Source organism: Indicator indicator, chromosome 14, assembly GCF_027791375.1.
Source record: "Indicator indicator isolate 239-I01 chromosome 14, UM_Iind_1.1, whole genome shotgun sequence".
Taxonomy (NCBI): Eukaryota; Metazoa; Chordata; class Aves; order Piciformes; family Indicatoridae; genus Indicator; species Indicator indicator.
In genome coordinates this window covers 13,854,438-13,874,404 of record NC_072023.1, presented here as the reverse complement: position 1 = coordinate 13,874,404, position 19,967 = coordinate 13,854,438, and the positions used below count along the sequence as shown (strand labels likewise).

Sequence of the window (19,967 nt, the reverse complement as noted above, 5' to 3'; positions counted from 1 at the left end):
AAGTGAGGCCTGCAGACACCAGACGCCACCAGAATCAATCAGAGCGCACTGCCATCAGAGTGGCAGCTAACATCTCCTATCACATGAGACAGATATATCAACAGCCACACTGCCTCTCTTTTATTAAATCAAAAATTAAAAATCTATGCAGGTGAGGAGTGTTTCTCCAGAACTGCATCACTTCCCTTGTGGAAGCAACAGTGAATAGAATGTCAGTAGAAAGTACAAGAAGAGCAGCCCATGCAATGGGAGTTCATGCAGCAGGGGCAGCAGACAAATTGATAGCAAAGCTCTTCTTAAACATTCCGTCTTTCCCACAGACTGCTTGATGACCTGAACAAGGCCACCTTGAGAAGAAAGGAGCTGGAGGTCCTGAGATACTTCAGGATCCTGCTGCCTTTGGGATGATTCAGACCTGATCCTCATCCCTTCAAGCCCCATGAAACAACACACCCCAGGAGGCCTAGCAGAATGGCAGGGGCATGCAAATCTCTGTCATCTCCTTCACCCACTGCTTTGGTTGACTTCTTGCACAAGTAATGGGTACCTGCAATCTCACCCTGCCACTGTTTCTGTTTCTCCTGCCTCTTAGGCTCTCCTTTCCCACCAAACAGGTGAAATGGCCAATGCTGGTCGTTACAACAGGCTGCAGCAGAGATAGGTTCAGTGTTTCAGACAGCCCTCTAACAAAAACTCTGCTCTTGGGAAGGCACAGGGCACATTAGCTAATGGAAATCACTCAAGCTGCAAGTTGTGTTTCAATCCATCTTCACCTGATAAGTGCAACTGGCAGCTGGCAAAGAAAGGAAACTGCACCTACAGCCTTAGCCCAGCAATACAACACACAAGCACAAACCCAAAGTCTGCTGGTACCTCACTGTGTATGACCACACTGGCATTAATGAAGGCATGGCAGATCAACCATTCCTGAGTCAGAGGCACACATTTTTGACTTGTAGATCATCTGTTCCAGGCTGCACAACTTAATCATAAGTAGGCACTTAGGGTTTTGTTCTTTTTTTCTGCCAGAAACATGTCTGATATTGGCAGAGGTAACTTGGCACCATGTGTAAACCAGTAGGGGAAGATCCACTGAAGCCAACATAAGAACTGCTCCTACTCTTTCAGAAGCTGGGACTCCCCATGAGGATGTGCATGTGACTGGTGGTACCCATTCCCATTTGAATTTTTCCTGGAACCATGCTTTTTCTGTGAATGCATTTTGGACAGCCGTGCCAGAAAGTGCTGCTGACAAGGAGTGTTCCTTGGCTTTGGTGCCCTTGCCTCTGGTCCCTAACTTTCTCATGCCTTAAGAACAGAGGGCACCTCATAAACCATGAAAACTTATGAAAGATATTTATCATCAGCATGCAGTTCACCTGCACAACTCCTGGCCACAAACTACCACTGAGATCATGAATTCAGGAGGATGCAGGATGGGTATTACCAGTTCCTTCTCAGCAGAGGCCAGACACAGCTTCCCCTGAGGCTTCCCACTGATTCCAGTGGAGAAGCAGAAGGAAAGAAGGTCTTTCCAGAGACTTTTGCAACTCTGACATAGCCTTTGAGCTGAACAATGAATCAGGAAAGGTTTTGAGATTTCTGAGTGAGCTAGAGAGCCTTATATAGCTGCTCAAGTCTCCAAACTGCACCACAGAAGGCCCTCAGAGAAAGTTATTCTTCTCAGCCTTCAAGAGCTAAACAACACAAAAAACACCTGCTAGGTTTGATGTTTTCAGAGCTCCTTACCTGTGCGAGGAGTCCTGGCTGGATCTGAAGAGGCTGAGCCCCAGGAGCCTGAGTGACAATGGGAACGGCGTTCTCCATCCGAACTGAATACCCAGCATGCTTCGAAGGGGAGGCTTGTAACCCTGTTCCACCAACACAAAAGGTACAGCATCAGCCATCAACAGCATTGCTAGGAACAGAGGTCTGGTTTTCAGAGGTGCCTAAAGGCACTCACTGATGTCCACTAACACTGCAATATTCAGTACCTCTGAAAAATCAGGCTCCTAAAGAGTCTCATGTATTTTACCCCAGGCCAAAGATGTCCATCAAATGTTTGTACATGTGACACATGCATAAGGGTGCAGAAATGTTCAAAGATGTTACAAGATCAAGTTCATATTTTTAGAGCACCTTGAACGCATGAGAAACATCTCAATACAGTGTATACAGGAAGTAAAGGAGGAGAGGTGTGATAATGGCCTCTCTTCCCCAATATTGTCTGGTTTGACAACAGAGAATTGTCCTTGCCACCCAAAACCCATCACTATGTAAGAATGGTCTCTTTAGACCAAAGTGGGACAATGGGATGGGACAGCCTTGAGGGGGATAGGTGATTTTCTCTTGTGCAACTTTTCAGGACTCAAAAGACTCTGATTTGACCATGTAAGCTGGCACATTCCAAACTCCAATCACTGCTGACTCAGCCACATATCAGCCTAACAGAGATGGAGGAAGCTTCCCTGTCCACCACCTTAGCGAATGGCACAGCCTGTGTTACCTCCTTTGCTTTAGAGCTTTTTCAAGACAGCAAGCAGAAGATGTTAGCTTACATATTCTAGCAATACCTTTCTGAAGTCAAACCCTTGAGATGCATTTAACCTATGTAGAAGAGGTCTAGCTAAACTCCTGTAGTTCAAAAGAGCTTTGATAATCTTGCATAACATTTAATAACTGCTGCACAGACAGGCTTGTAGAGATGAAGAGCACCAGCTGAACTAAGATCTACTTAAGACCACTTCCTACTGGTACCTGGCTATTTTTTCCAAATTGCTACAGCACCTGAGTTGAAGAGAAGGAGAAATGGCTAAAATTCATCATCACTCCAGTTTCCTGCCACTAGAATACATAGGCAGTGCTGTCTGAAGCTGTTGGAATTGTACTGATAAATGGTCACAAGCATCTGCTATGGAGACAAACCCTCATCTCCACCACTCCCTGCTACATTAACCTCCTAAGTCCCATTTTTAACAACTGAATCACTGAGCAGCGATGAACCCTTTATTTATAACTGATGTTGTAGGGCAAAGTTTTCATATTTAACAAAGTGAGACAGAAGAGCCTCAGGCTTGGTTTAGGCACAACAAATATCACATAATCTCTCCCAGACCCCCTTCTCAGTTCCTGCCCTATTGTTTCAGACCAGACACTCCAAACTCATGATGCTGGAGATGCCTGCAAGATCCTCCACTGCTGCAAATATTTCCATCTGCAACAACTTCATTGCTCTGCTGTACTAGGCCAGCACTTTTTCTACTGTATGATCTGCACTAAGGAAGCTTGTTCCCAACAAAAGCTATGTGAAACAGCAGTAGTGAAGGAGAAGCAACTGGCCAAGACTAGGTGAAGCTGTTATTTACCTTGGAAGCCTGGTGGGCAGACAATGAGAGCTTGCTGGAAGGGGTCAGGCCGGGCACAGATCTGCGCTGTTCCTGTCTGCAGGGGCATGCTCCGCTGGGCCACCGCAGCCATGGACGCCGCTGAGGGCTGGTAGAGTGCAGATTGGTAATTTAGTATGGAGACCTCAGGGTTGGCTAAGGAAATAGTGGCACTGGAGGAGGTGGGAGCCAGGTTGGTGGTCTAAAGGAATGACGGGAATTAAACAAAAACAAACAAAAAATGAGGGAGATGGGTACGTTGGAAGAAGCAAAACCCAAAAATGAAAACAAAAAAAAGTAAAATATTGCAAGATAAAGAAAAAAAACCAGCAAACTGAAACTGAAAAAAGGGTAGAACAGGACACTGAGGAGCAGAGAGGCAAGGGCAGCAACAGGGAAAGAAGCACGATCAGCCCGAGTAAACACAGCTGCACCATGCCACAGGACATCTGGCCACATGGCGCTGCTGTGTACTGCTCAGACAGCACATTCTCCAAAGCTGAACTGTAGCCTTTTTTATCACCCAACTGGCTGTGATTTGCAGCATGATGAAGATGGATTCAGAAAAAGCTATTATCCCCAAACCACACAGTTTTGTCATCATGCACATAGCTCTAGAAGCAGCTCACATTTCTTAGGTACAAGACACTCAGCACCTCCATGCTCTATGAAGACTCATCGTGAGATGGAAAACTCATTCCAGCTTTTCCTCTACCTTGCATCTAAGACAGCTCATGTCTCTTGAATTAAGTTTTGAATTTGAAGGAGGTAATGATAATACTTTCAAAGTCCAAACTTTAGTTAGCTTGATTTTAAAATCTCTTAGAGCAAAATTTCATCAGGGCATGTTGCCAGGCCACAAAAATCAGCCCAGTGTCCTGTAAAACATCTGGAAATTTGAGGGTGACTTGTTTTTTTATTTGGACAGAGTCTGTAATAGCTGCAGACAAACAACCTCTACAAAGCTCTGCCACTGCTCTCTAAAAATGTCTTTAGCATTCATGTGTAGGCAGGTAGGCTCTACTAGACCAGAGCCCACGTTTGCCCTCCATCCAAATGTACCAGCATCACTGCTGGAGGCAAATTGCACACTTTCACATGGTGAATGGATGAACCCAGGATGAAGCTTTGATCAAGGCTGCAGGACACAGGAGGCTACGCATTTTTTGCTGCTGAAGTTGCCCCTGGGCCTAGGTAGGGTACCCATGCCACAGCCACAAGAATGCAACAGTGAAACATTTCTTCCTCCTCCTCTCTCTGTGCAGAGGCAGAGATGTGTAATCAGTTCCCATGTGTAACACACAGAGCAGCTCCTACGCTTCTAATCTCAGGAGTCGTAACTGGAAGGAGGCAATCCCCAGATATTTTGCAGAGACACAGAGCACCAGACAGCTATGATGAATAGTATGCTGAAGAGAACAGTGAAAAGTTTAGAGCTTGTTCAAATTAAAACACTCTTCCTGGAAATGTTTCTACCACGTCTTCTAGCAACACTGGAGATACTGGTTCTGCTCACAATGCACTCCCCTTATGAGAATATAGAGACTACCACAGATCTCTCGAGCCAACAACTGATCTTAACATCAAGTGAGCTGCAAGGAAATAAAAGCAAGTCTGCATTTCCTACTAGCAGTTGTGGTACAGATGGTGTCTCTGCCCTGCAGCTGGGCCTAGGGGAGCATGCAGCATGCATTTCTTTAGTCAGCATCTCAGAAACAGCCAAAAAAGGGAACCAGTTTTTGTAACTAATACACCAAGTCATGACCTGTCACTGTCTGTATCTGCTTAACGAATTGTTCCAAAAGACATTGTGTGATCACATGTATCAAGAACTGAGTCATGAAGTCTGGTTTTCTGAGTGACACAGGAACACCCTGTACATCTAGATCAACTCCTTTAGCTCTCTTGCTTTCCAAGCACCATTTCCACAACACCACCTGCAATCTCTAGAGTGACTCTTGAGCAGCCTGTTCCTCTTACTGCTTAAGAGACAGTAGCTATTTCTTGAGCTTCAGTCTCCTCGAGTGCTGTCCCTGGAGAGTTTCCTTTCACTGTCGTAACACAGTACTGCAGTAAACAACTTAGCCTGTCAGTCACATAAAATTTGTCAACCCAGCACCCCCTAACACTGGGGCATGTAAAACTAATACAAGGGTCCAAAGCATAATTACAAAGCCAGAGCCCACCATTGCTGAGTGCAAGACATTTAGAGTGGGGGTATGAGCACAGGGTCCCCATGTCAGCTGTGTCACCTGGAGTAAAACCAACGGGAGACAAGAATAAACATTACCACTAAACTCTTCTTTCCCCTCGTCTGGTTACAGAAGCATTTAAATTCTTTTTACTTCAATACAGTTTGAAGTGCTATAAGATCACAAACACTCCTGCCTGACCGAGGGAGTGCAGTCCTGCTTGCTGCATTAAGGGACTAATGAGCTTTTCCCCATAGCAACTTCCCAAGTAAGCAGGATTTATCACCCCCAACAACAGCATAAACAACGAGGGCAACATTTCACTGTCACACAAAATGCTGTAAGATTACTGCTCGCAAGAAGAAAAGAGAATGAGGAAGAGCAGAGGAAGAAGACTAAAAAGGTGCCATCTTTTTGCAGGCATGTTAAATGGCATGCTACTCTGCTTTTCATCTTCTAGACCCTACTGACAGAAATGTTCAAGTACTGGCTGTTTCTGATCGATGCCCGTACCTGGTTATGGACTGTGTTCAGCTGGTTGTTAAAAGTCATGGTCAAGTTGGTCGATGTACTGGGGGCTACATGGGTGATGAATGGTGTCTTGCTCTGGTTCACTGTGTCATACATATTCACCCGCCGCTTGCAAATCTCCATGTTCTGGAAGCAGGACTTGACACTGTAAGGAAAGGGAGGACAAGGAAGAGACGGAAAATCAACCAACCAACACAGGTAACAATTCCTCACAGTGGTCCTGCATTAGGTCTCCATACCAGGCTTAGCACTTTCTAGGTTCCTAAAGCCCTTTGCTATTTTATGCAGGTCTCTCTTACATAGTGAGTCATATTAAGCCACTACTGAAGAGGGCCAAATGGGTGTCAAGATGATAGCAGCTGCTCTGGGACTCCCGTGTGCCCCCATGGGTCTCAGCAAGCAAATAGGTTGCTCTTTAAGTGGCTGGGCAAGAACTACAAAGACTGAAAAAGGCTGAGAGCAAGAAAGAAAGGTAGATACTCTTTGGTTTTTTTTCTGATGATTGAACCTGAGAGGAAAAGACAGCTCATGCTTTCTGCTGCAGTGTAGGCCTAAACATAGTTTTACAAGTCTTTTGCAAAGAATTTCACTGTTCTTGGTTACTGAGACTACTGAGAAATGTTATGTGTTTCTTTCAAAGAGTAGTTCCCCGAGAGCTGAGTCCAGTCAAAACTGGACCTGCACGGCTAAGCAATTCTGCACCTGGGGTGTCCTCTTGCAGTCAGTGGGACAATTCATATTGCAAATCAGATTCATCAACATCCCAAGGGAATCAGATTCTAGGGCTATCTCATACTGCAAATTGGATCTCTGGAGGGAAAGATTGCAGCTTCTTCCTCTACATAGACCTGCCTTTAAATGTTAGCGATACAGCAATGGAAATCTTGGAAGTATCATATTCTGTTATCTTCAGTAAAAGAGATGAAGTCTCTGCATTGTGAGAGCACTCTAGGTGTCCAGTTACATGAAACTGTCAGTATTTCATTTTCATAATTGGGATAGCAAAGAGTACAGAGGTTTAGGAGGTAACAACATAGCTATCTAGTGCAAATTGTATTTTTAATAAAATCTTGTTTTTCCAAGGTCTAAAAAAAAAAAAATACATGCTTTCCATAATTGTTATACAAATGTGATCTCAGTGTCTGAAGCACAACCCGAAGAAGTATAAAGGCATTTTAGTTCTAGCATCCCAACCCAGAAACCCAGAAAATCTCAGCAGTGAAAAATCAGCTGTAGCTGTAAAAAAAAAAAAAAAAAATCAGCTGTATCCATAATTTCTTTTGTAATTATCATACTTAATTGTAATTATCCCTGCCTGTTAGACATAGGGGAAATTTTAAAGAAATAAAATGTCCCTTCAAAAGAAACAAAGCATAGGATCCCTAGGGTTGGTCAGGAAGAGTACCTAGATCTTTTTATCCTTGTCTTTTCTCTTACTCACATGGGCATCTTGCTGCTCCTACAGGTAATATCTTGGTAACTGGATGCGTGCCATAAACGCCTATGGATAAGACAGGCTCAGGACACTGTGTGTAGCTGCGCATTCATTTAAAGAACTATGAAGTGTCTCTAAGTGGCAGAACACTCAGAAAAATCAAACACTTATCCAATAAATACAAATCACATTTTTCCAGTCGAGTATAAATATAATTCTCCCTCCAAAAAACAGAAGCCACTGGAAAGAGTATATATTCTTTAAACGGTAAATTGTGTGTGTTACCAAATGGATTTCTCTAACAAGGTACAATCTCTACTGATGTAACACTATGTTCTTTGTCTCTACTTTAAAAAATAAGGGGGGGGGGGGGGGAAGCGGTAAGGACAAAGAAAACCAACAAAGACCGAGGAGTGCTCAACAATTTAAGAGCAAGGCAGTTAAACATGTGAAACGGGGCTAACCTTGCTTTGCTGTTTGATCAGAAGTAGAACATTCCCCCTCAGGTTGCTCAAACTTGCAACCTCTCTGAAGCCTGCCACAGCAGAGATTCCTTCCAGAAGCTACATCTTCTATATAGTCTCACTCTGCTGCCTGATTTACTTTCAAGAGAGATTACAACTCCCTGCATCTCTCAAAGCTTTGAAGTTTCTATTCTCAAAACCACAGGAAATCACAGACAAAATTTCCATCAACTTGCCATGCTGGTTATAGCTTATTGCTCTCTTTACCAATCACCACTTCCAATGCAGAGAGGCTGCGCGGGGTTATGCAGCTGGCTGGCACAGCATTTAGTATTCAGAGACCTGATGCTGAATTTTTTATTTGGGTAAAATTCTCACTGCTATTGGTCTCAATGGTATTTTCAGTATCTTTCTGGGGCTTTGCCTGGGCAGCCACAAGTGAGTGCTTCAAAAATGAAGATGCAGTTATAGTCTGTTCTGTTAGCAGGAAAGTTTCTGATAGCCATGCCATTTCAGATGCCAGAAATCTCCCCTATCCAACACAATCTGCTGTTGCACAGTAAGAAGGACTGTTGAAAATAAAACAAGTTTAGTACAGGATGCTAACACTGTTAGAAAATACTGTCTTTTTTTATTATAAACATTTTTACATGGAAGTCACTCTCTCTTCTTAGTGCAACAATCTCCCATTATTTTCATTACATGTATCACTATTTACTTACAGGTAATGATGCTCAAAGATCTCTGTGCAGGATAAGTCTGGGTTTACTCAGATCATGCACTCACTACCTTCTGCCAATCAGCTGTTCTTATCTCATGATAAATGTAACAAAAAGGCAACTACAGCTCCTTTACAGAGGGAAAACTACCTTAAATGAACCAGAAATATCACAGGTAAGAGCACACATATGGGCAGGAGAGATGTCACATGGTAACCTGTTGCTCTGCAGCACTGATACAAACATCTCTCTGGATTTTTAAGCATTCCTCTTTGTTTTCATACCTGAGCTCCTCACAACCTTTAAACACTCATGTTCACGGCACCCAATGAAGTACAGTGCTGTGCTGGTAACTGTTCTCCCAGTGAGGTGAAGGAACAGCCTGTAAAAGGACCCTGAACCACAAAGTGATGTAGAGTAGGATGTTCAAAGCTTGGTGTCCCAAAGGCTCTGGGAAACTCCCACTCTGTGTCTGCCTTTACTTGCACCTGCCTGGATGCTATGTGAAATGCCCAGGAAACAAGAGCAAGGTGCTGGGTACAGGTCCTACATTTCAGGCTGTTGCACCCTATAGTGCAGCCTTAGGAGAAGGGGGAGTCAGGCTTGAAGGCATGACACTTCACCTCTCCATTGGGCAGTGCAGGCCATCTCCATTCCACAAATGTGTCAGCTGAGGTCAGAACATGGTGTTTAAGGTCACATAGCTGAAACACGAACTCCTTGTCCTCCTGCCTGTGGCTGCAAACCAGCCTCATGCAGAAAAACCTCTGCACTTCAAAAGCTAACAGCCCCAAGTGTACCTCTGCAGGATGGGAAGGTTCTGGGAGAAGAAGCTTTGGCTCCCCAAAGCAACTACAGTTGATAACTGCAGTAACAATCAGGACTATATTACTCTAAGATATACTGATGCTTTCAGCACTAATTGCATAATTCTTCTGCATTTCAATGCAAACATCTGTAATTATGGAATATTTACATAATGAATGAAGCACACTCTGCAGTATTTTAAATACCAAGCACCTACAACACGATTCTTGCAACCTTAAGACTTGGCAAGCCTCTTTTATTTTAATAAGAAAGATTAAAACTTAAGGCTTAAGCATCTTAAGGTTCCTCAGATATGTGCAGTCTCCACCACAACCAGCTCTTCTCTTCACCACTCAGATCAAAACCCAAGGGAAATGAAAGCCACATACTGTGTGCTGTGAGGGAAATCGAGCAAGTGTGTCATGGTGACAAAAGGGTGGTTCAGAGTTTCAATGGGTGTTATCCTCTTGTCTGCATCTATCGTCAACATCTTCTTTAACAGATCTATGAACTCCCGCCGGTCCGCCTTTTCTACCAACATATCACTCCCTTCCAAATCTGTTGTCATGTTCACCTGAAGGAGAAAGGACAAAGGAAAAGAGCAGACGGTTAGGTGTCCAACAAACTGTGATTACTCCTCCTTGAAGCACATGACACGCAAGCCTCCCTGTCTTAAGGGGTAGTTGCTGAAGCCACACAGCTGACTTCGCGGTGGCTTGCGCATGTCAGATCTCTAGACCGACTGCTAAGTGTTCAGCTCACTTGGGTCAGTGGCTAATGAAACACTTAGTCACCCTCCACTGAAGAAGAACAGCTTCCATGTGGTAGCAGACAAGCTCTGATAATCAGCGTATTTATTATATAAGGACTGAGCTATCAGATACTCAACTATGTGTCCTGTGAGCAAAAAAGATATATAAAACAAATAAAAATTGTCAGCAGGTTTATGAGAAACTTCCCATTCATGTATCAGGTGCCAGGATAAAAGCAAAATTCTTTATGTTAATCCATCCACTTATATATTCCTCCATTTCTGTGTATTTGTTTGCAAATGCTACAATGTCCAGGCTCTGCCAGCATGGACTCCAGTTTTGTGCTAGTGTTGTGCCAGTTCTGCTCTCTTTGTTTGCTAGTGCAAATTCCAGTCACAGGAGTGGTTATGCTAGAACTTCCACACTTACACAGAACCAACACTGAAGTAGTACTCCCCATTTCCCAAGGCAGTCAGATTTTAGAGATAACATGCTCCTGTGTCCATGGTGATTATTTCCAATGTCACCGTTTTACAAATGGAAATACTAAAGGGCAGAAAAGTTAGAGACTTGCCAGTTGGTGCATGGAGAAGCACTAAGAGGCAAGAGAGAACACACAATTCTAACAGTCAGAGATGTGACTTAGCCATTTTCCAAGGCTGCTTTACTACAGCACATTCAGCCCATGTGCAGTTTTCCTACAAAGCAGCACACAATGAGCTGATTTGGAAGGCCTAACTCTGATATTTCTCAGCTGCTGGCACAGGGTACACAGAGAAATCATATAGCTCCCCTTTGTTAGCACTGCATGAAAGCATGTGAAGTAGTCTTGCTGGTTGCTCACCAATGCTCTTACCTGTGCCATATCATCCAAACAGTTGAAAATATACTTCCTTGCTTCTTTCGACTTAATCCCCGTCTCTGCCTCATGATCATCCGGTGTCTGCTCAAAACAGGAGACAAGCATTGACTAAAGCTGCCCTGCAATCAGCTGTGGGTTATGTCCCACTTCCAGTTGTACCTTATCCTGCCCTTGCCTGACCAGGTAACATTTGCACTATCTCCACTATGATTATATGGCAGCTTTTGTGTCACAAGGTGATTTATCTCTTCTTTTTCATTCAGAGGATACTCCCAATGATGGTGTGAGTACCAAAGGTCTCTTACACCCACCCCATCATGAGGCTTAGCATCCCATCCTTACAGCCAGAAGCACAATGGCCTCTGTCCTTGGGGACTGAATGCAGCCAAACACGGTGGTACAAGAGACTCATGGCTCACCTGCATTACTAGCAGTTTTGATATTTGAAATTGAAATACTTTATTTTCTCTTTTCCCTCCCCAAGGTGTTAGATAACAGAGCAAAGTCTGCCCAGGGCATGTTTCATTTAAACTAGAGATCAATCCATTGGATACTTAAGAGGAAGATTTCTAGATCAATTCCAGACTTCAATTTCCCACAAAGCAATGCCAAGCAGGTGGGCTAAGGGCTGCAGACTTTGGGGATGGCAGTTTTACCTTGGGCTATACCCACCCCAATGTCTGTGCTGCATTGTAAAAATCAGAGACCTAGGCTCTGAGGTGATCTGAATGTCTCCTCACTTCCAACGAACAATTGCAAGGTAAAAGAAACAAAGGAACATCTTCCTACCTTCAGCCTCCACAAAGGATATGGTGAGTCCGTATCCCTGTTGAAAAACCTTGTAGTCTTTGTCCCTGCACTTAACAAATACTCTGCTGGCAAGCCCTGCGTCTGTGAAATATAGCGAATCTGTAAGAAAAGGAGAGGTCACTGCTCATCCCATGAAGATCTTGGGAGGTCTTTCTTGAAGGAGGGCAGAAGGATTTAAAACAATAGAACAAAGAAAGAGAAAATGTAGCATGTAGTTAGACTTCACCAAAAACACCCCAGTGCATGGAATGAGAGGAAAGAGAACTCCCACACAGCATCTCTCCATTTATCACCTACATTACTGCAAACTCACCATTATGATATACTCCCACAAAGCCTATGGATAAAGGAAGGAAGGAAAGTCCCTAGGTTTTAGAGGTCAAAGAAGACTCATACAGAGATTTCAATCGGGTGTTTCACCATTTTGCACCTTTTTATGTCATGCTTTCCTCTCCAGGAGGTAATTTCAACAATCTGGGATCTGTGCACAAGCTTTGGCTGTTCTTACCCCAAGCTGAGCACACAGCACAGCCTCTCCTAGGAGCAGTCTGACATAGGAAATGCAGAGCTATGGAGTGACATAGCTCATCTTTGAACTTCAACGAAATACACACTCAGACTAACTGACATCCTCATGGTATGTGAGGTACTTCATCTCTATTGCTTACATGTCTTCAGTTGTTATTTGGGTTACTCTCATGAATATAACCTCGCTGGCACTCACAGAGCTAAGAGATACTACACGTGTGCTTCCAGGATCTCTGCCTTTAACTTATTTAGTCAGGGGACAAAGGTTTTGTGACTGCACAGTTAGAGACGGATCTCACGCATGCCTGAGGAGCCACTCAAAGCCTTAACTTTGGCATCTCCTGACTCCCAAATGTTTCTGCATAATTGCTGTAAACTCTGCAAAACTATTAAAAATAGTCATCTACTCTAGAAGAATAGAAAGTGTTTTGGAGAGAAGAGACAGAGAAAGGTAAAAACAATTAAATAAATAAAGGCATAAAAAGCAGCCACGGTTTCAGAGACTTCCAAGCACTCAGAAGCCACTTCACTGAGTGTGCTTTGCTTGGTTCCGTAGCTCCTTACATCTATCAGAGGCCATGCACTTGAGAAGCACCAGGATCCCTCCTGCAGCCTAGCACCAGTGCTGCAGGGAGACTCATGCTGCAGTAAGGGGCCAGTATCAGTGCCTGTGACTTTCCTAGCTCCCCAGAAGCCCTGACCATTATTCATTGGTGGAAGCTCTGTGCTATATGTGTATATGAAAAACTTGTTTATTACTTTTATCTTTTTTTTTTAATTTTATTTTATAAATCAGGAAAAAGATACCTTTTTTCAAGCCATATGTGGAGAAAGCTAAGATCACCCCAAAGAAGACTACAGGATTTGAAAGTGTTCTGCAGCTCTGGCTCGAGCAGCCCCTGTGCTATCAGTTTTAGGACTACAAAAAGAGTGTAAAAGCCTATAGGGAGAGAAGCATGACAGTTGTATTAACTGGAAACCTACACCACTGTGAACGTTCTTCTTGTCATTGCTTTTAATACACATCCTCTTAAAAAGGATTATGAAACGTAGTAGAAATGGTGCAGTTTCTTCTAACAAATAAACCTTTATTTGATACCTGCTGTTGCAGCAGAGAAAGGGTGCCTGCTCTGAGAGACAAGTACAGAGCTCTCCAGTGTTGACTCTTGATTGAGATTTCACTTAGACAGCCGGGTTTTAAAAGCCAGTGTACCAAACAGCACACTGGTTACCTAGGATAAATACCCCAGGTGGATAATGAGAAAGTTGACTTGGAAGGGTAAGAAACACATACCCCTCATTAGCAAAACAGAGAAAAGGGAAAAATATCTGTGCACCTACCAGCACCCAGGACAGTATCCATACCCACCTGATCATACTCTGAAGCTCCTGGGTACAATGGCCAGCCCAAGAACAGCTCTGCAATGACACATCCCAATGACCACATATCGATTGCTTCACAAAATGGTAAACCGAGGATGATTTCAGGGGCTCTGCGAAGGGAGAGGTTAGAAAACATCAGCAATGGGAGCGGATCTATGCAGCCGGCACAGGGTGGCCCACACAGATCATGACACAAAGCTGTTTGCTACCAGTAAGTATCATCACTCCTGTGGAGCTGAGGCCTCACTGGCACTGGCAAGGCATCTGGTAATAGAGAATGACTCGGTCAATGTTCATCCTTGCAGAAGAGTCTTTGGGCAGAATTTAGCCAAGAGACAGCCCTACATTTCAGAGCAGTTTGCAAAGGAGAGAACTACCATTATTTTCATTTGGCAGGTGGGAAAATGAAGCACAAAAGTAATGCTGTGCATTCAAGACCACTCAGTTAAGGCCCTCTCTCAATGTTCTTGTGCCCAGCACACCGTCCTGTGGAGGGAACTATGAGGGCTCCCTGTGGTGAAGCATCCTCTGTTCACACAGCTCGGCAGGCCACACATTAAATAATCATTACAGGACTGGTATAAAAGGATTACTGACTTTTAAAACAAATAGATGTAACCATAAAACAGAGAAATAACATAATTAGATCTATTAGACCTAAGCCTTTTCCTCAAGAGGAAGTAGCTCAGAAGCCTTTACTTCCTAGTCTGTCCCAGGCACCCTTTAGAATTTCCTCTTCTCTTCCAGCCTGAACAACCAAATGCAGTGGCACTCCTGCTATGTGTTTACTGTCAGCTTCAGGAGATGCCCACTGAGGCATCTCTGCTCAGTAAATTGCAGTGTCAGCCCACACTAAGGAAGGAGAGGACATGGTAAAAGCTCCCTAGAAGGATCCCTGGTGCAAGAGAGACACTCAAATAAGCAAGACCAGTCTTGGCTCAGACTTCCACAGAACCTTACAGTAAGGGTCACTTCAGGTTTCAGACAGGTTGAAGCTGGCATCAAATCCTGGCCAGGTACTGTGCGGACAGAGCAGTCAATGGAGTGAAATACACACCCCACCTTCTCCTTCCCCTTCTATCACCTCAAGGGGCATTTGTTCCACTGTCTTGGGATGGTTTTAATCTTTCTTCACTAAGACTAGATAAGTTCCCTAAACTCCAGAGGCCAAGGTGAGACAAGATGAATCCTCTTCATAGCACCCCAAATACTTTCCATTTCCAGCGTGGAAGAATCAAGAGTGTGTTACAAATACTGAACACCTTACACAAACCTGACCTCCGCAACCAAACACCTTTCTTCCTTTCCCTACCTCAGCCCAGACTTCCATGTGCAGTTAAGTGCCATAGTTCCTATTTTACACAGAAAGCAGATAAAAGAAAGAAACATACACACACTGCTTTAAAATTTCTATCATTTTAAAATAGCCATGAGATTTCCTGGGCCCTGATGCATATTTTAGGAATGCCTGGGGTTGACTATTGAGAAAATCAACCATTCAGAGCTGGAAATAGGACCCGTGGTTCCCAGTTTCTCATCTCTTATCAGGGTAAGATCTGACGCTAGTGAGATCACTCTAAGGATTACCAGTTGCAGTGGAAAATATTATGTTTTAATCACATTATAACATAGTCATGTGAAGACAAGTCTTTAGCTAAGTAACTACGATAAATGGGTAACTTTTTCCCAAAGAAGTGAGCAAAGGGCCTGTAGCAAGAATCCATTTTCAGTCCACAAACTTCTCCAATTTTGGGTTGACTAGTAATGCTAAAAACCCAAAACTATCTGTTGTCAAAACAACAACAGAGAATGTAAAAATTATGGGAAATGCTGCGTTTTAAAGCTTTAGAGGCTTTCTGTCATTCCCACAGAAAACATACCAGAAACTTAAAAAGCAGCTACTTTTAGCCCTTCTAACTTCATCTGTGCTTGATGTTCTCATATCCCAGTGCTCCTTAGCCCAGGATGACAAACTTTTTATTCTAGCATTCATCTCTCCTTAGGAACAAGGGGTTAATTTTCCTCCTTTCCTCCTCATTTCATCATCCCTGCACACTACTCGACACCTAGATAAAATGCAGAGAGAAAAAGACAGCTATAGTGACCTGAATCTCATTACTATGTAAATCCTGCATTCAAAGCCATCTGCCTCTCCCTGTCTGCCTTCCACATAGTGAACAAAATGTCCCTGGTCACTAATGAGAGCTCAGTCGTGTATTGCCTGAGCTTCAAATCCCTCCCATCAACTCAAGTGGAGGGAGCAGAGGGTTGGACTATTGGTGGGATATTCCAAATGTGATTTTGTGTAGATATCTCCCTATTCATAAAAATCACTTGTACTGCTGTCATATGCAGTATACACCTCCTCTCCTCTCTTCCCACACTTATGCTGCCAAAACCTCCAGATCCCTGCAAGAAGGGATGACCTAGAACATGAGGTTCCTAATATTTTTTTCTCATTTGCCTCTGGCTGTCCAGTGGGTTTCCTTACAGCCCCAGCTTCTGGAGGGCAGCAATTAGGACAGAATTTCCTTTTTTTATACACAAAAGAAGTTTTGCATCTCAACTGTTGGTAAGAAAAACACAAACCCAGTGATCATACCATTTAAACATATAAAAGGCAACTAAGTGGAACGCTGTTCATTACATCAAACCAGACTTAATGTTGTAGGGAGGGGAGGTGATGAGATGGTTTTATTTTACTTTCTTGATAGCTGTTATTTGCTTTACTCAATCAAGTCTAAACCTTAGTTGCAATCTTCACCTCCTCAGCCCCAAAGAAATGATAATCCTGGAACAGTGATGAGAACCCCTGTGAGAGAAGCGATATGGTGCCCTACGTACAGCACAGACAAAATTTGCTGTGTCTTTCTCCATCATGATTGCATTTTTTCCATGGAGAAAGAGCGGCCCTAAGACAAAAAGAACTTCTTAACTTCATTAATCAGGTATTAAGACATCACAAGAACAGGTATTGGACACCACACAGGCTTCCAGATTTTCAGTTATCAGACACTTCCCATTTGCTGTGAGCAAGAGTTGGAGTCACCCTAGAAGGAACAGTAGTCTGCTTGCCTGCTGGCACTGCGAGTGGCCAATGCCAAGCATTTTGGTGGAGGATGTTACAAGTTCTATAATGAAACAACTTGTCCACTGATAAAATACCTCTATTGGGTGGAAATTGTTCTGTATACTCAGTCATGGATGCACAGATTCTTCTGCACATAGACCTATATCTAACATGTGGAACTCCTCACTTTCTTAACATAAATGTTGATTTTTAAAGACAAGGTGAGATCTTGACTTCGGTCGTACACTGGGGCATGGAATTCCAGAGGCAACCTTCTGCTTTCAAGAGCATTTTAACTCAGTCGTTTATAAAGTCTGATTTTTCCTTCATCAGGTTTAAATTTGTCACTTCTCACTTCATGTTCACATGGATTTGCCTAAAGGTGAAAATTGAAGTGCTTGAATCACCTTTCTTCTAGCTCAAGTTATTTTTGTATCTCTGCCCTGTTCTCCCTTGTTTGCAGCAGCTTCTGCCTCTCAGTGTTCTGTCCCATGGACCTTTCTATACAGTTCTACCACCTGGCCCTACAACTCCTCTTGTCTCCCCGACAAGGCAGCTTGGAGACAGGCTGAACTGACCTAGAAACAGTTAAGCATGAGGATACTCCCCAGACTTATTTTATACTATTTGCAGAATGCTTTCACGTTCTAGTCTTCCCTGAGCCTAATATTTTGTTTGCTTTCGGAGTGACACGAAGCATTTCAGCAGATGTTTTATCTGGGGAGATCCTCTGAGACACACAGTCCTTTCTCCAGAGGAGCTGCAGTTAATTTAGGACACAGAATTATGTAGGAATAGTTCAGTTTCCCCCTTCCAATGTTTACTGCCTTTCGGTACTGCACTGATCTGGCACAATGTTGTCTGTAATCTAGAACAAGTCCCTTAAATCTTCCTCACTCTTTCCTGCAGCCTAATATAAGCAAGTCTATGATATCTGCATACTTAAGCACTTCACTGCTCGCCTACCACTTTTTACAGATACTTAATACATTAAATAACTCTGGTCCTAAAACGTGCACAGAGTCCACTCCACAACTGATTCCTTTATTCCTAAAAGCACTCAGATTTAGCTCAGCAATAAGAATGGTGTAATGCTCTTTTCCAAAGGGAAAGAACACATTTCTATGTCTTAGCCAGTTCTTATGTGGGATCTCCATTCTGCAGCTGGTAACAGGGGACCAAGGGAAAACGCCCTATTAAAGTGTGCACATGAGAGTACTGCAATTATAAATTAGAAGTATGATTCACATGGCAGCAGGTCCTCCTGGAACAGCACTGAGGTCTTCAGCAGATCTCTCCATGGCTGCACAGGGAAGTGCCTTCTGTACTGATAGCACTGTTTGTTTTAACACAGACTTACCAATACCTTTTTGACTGTGGTAGTGGTTTTCTTTGAAAGCACGCAAAAGCAGCCTCTACCAGATACCTCAGTAAGAGCAGAAACACTCCTATTTACCACTCTCTGCCAGTTCTTTGGTTGTGCATCCACAACACCCTTGGTACAGTAATTCTAGCCTCCCATATAAGGCACATGGAGGGAAAACAGAAAACTTCACTCTCCCATCCTCCCACAAGCTGCCTTTGCTATGTCCCAACAAAGGCATCCCCCTTCTGTATGTGCAAGCATAATCTGCTCTACAGCATAGACCAAAGATTTAGAAACTACTTGCCATCAACCTGGGAGAGTCTGAAGACCCTGCCAAGAGCTTGTATCTCCAGGAGAGAAGCAAGCATCTCATCCCCACTTCTCCTGTTTTCCCCACCTTTCCCAACCAAAATTAATCCCCTGGCCAGCAATGGGTGGCCAGCTCCTCAGCTCAGTGCTGGGTTCAGCAAGAACACCATCACCTTGGAGCCCAGCTTAAACATGCCCATGTATGCCACAGGTGCCAGTGCTGGGTGCCAGGGACCCAGGGCACAAGGGTCCACAGAGGCAGCAGTGCCACCTCATCGTTTGCTTGCAGCTCACATATGACCCCATCCTGCTTTCAGACCTGCTGTTGGAAGAGTATTTACTTTAGCACCTCTGCTTTGTAGCAGGGTAATTTCATTGTCTGGTGTTTCTGTCAGGAAAATTAATTACCACTCTAGCTCACTGGCTTTTCACCCACACATCACAGGACCAAAAAAATTCATTTTCACAGACTTGGATCCATAGAACTGGACTCTTTCTGAATTTTAAAGCTCCCCTGCAAACTGTCCTCCTTGGGGATAATTTAGCACCTCTGGTAGGGTCTCCTGGCTGAACATGATTGTCTCAGCAGAGTCCTTCATAGACAAGTATACATATCAGACAAAAATGTAACTCAAAACATGATACTTGCTGGCACCTTGAGCAGACAGCATGCCTGCCTCTTGCCTTCAGGGTGACGCTTCCAGAAGTTGTTTGTGGGCAGCTGCAGACAGTGCAGACAGACCTACAACGATGCTATCAAGTCAATATACAGGCCTCCTGTCTTCTACCTGCTAGCCTCACCTGCCAAAGCCTGAACTTCAGAAAGCAGCAGCTTTCACATTTATATCCAGAAAGTCCTGGGCAGAGGCAGAGAGGCAAGAGCCAAATCCCAGGGCTTGCCCCCTCTCAGTGCTTGTGCTCTCCCATGCACCAAGATACCTCCTGTGAGAAGGAGGAAAAGCATCCTTCACATGTCTTACAAAGGGGTTTTCATTTAAGTGATGGGGTTCCATCCTTCTCTCAGTTGAAACCTTACTTTGGCATCTTTCTCATACCTGGTCACTTGATCCTTTTCTGTTTTGTGGAAGTATTCACTTTTTTTTTTTTTTTGCCATATACTGCATATGTAGAGTACCCTTAGCTCTTAGTGAGATGGAGACCATACAGTACTTTTTTTTTTTTTTTTGTCCCTCTGTACCTCTCAGACCCCAAATCACTTCTTAAGATCAGCACTGTAAAAGGAGACAGACTTACAGTCTAGCAGTTGCCATTTGCCTTGCCCCACCACCTCTCCACGTACACAGACACCTGGAAGGGATGCAGACATCTAACATGGATGACCTCCAGGTCAGACCT

At 43.7% G+C, this 19,967-nt stretch overlaps 1 protein-coding gene across 1 annotated transcript in view; it reads right to left on the bottom strand.

Moving 5' to 3' along the window:
• The window catches only part of HIPK2 (homeodomain interacting protein kinase 2), a 127,271-nt gene that overhangs the window by 19,438 nt on the left and 87,866 nt on the right, over nt 1-19,967 (bottom strand). Inside the window, exons 3-9 of the mRNA XM_054386960.1 lie at nt 13,853-13,976; nt 11,935-12,054; nt 11,140-11,226; nt 9,921-10,105; nt 6,089-6,251; nt 3,366-3,585; nt 1,750-1,871 (exon numbers count right to left, since the gene is read on the bottom strand). Coding sequence (XP_054242935.1) covers nt 1,750-1,871; nt 3,366-3,585; nt 6,089-6,251; nt 9,921-10,105; nt 11,140-11,226; nt 11,935-12,054; nt 13,853-13,976 — 1,021 coding nt within the window. The remainder of the gene's footprint in view (nt 1-1,749; nt 1,872-3,365; nt 3,586-6,088; nt 6,252-9,920; nt 10,106-11,139; nt 11,227-11,934; nt 12,055-13,852; nt 13,977-19,967) is intronic.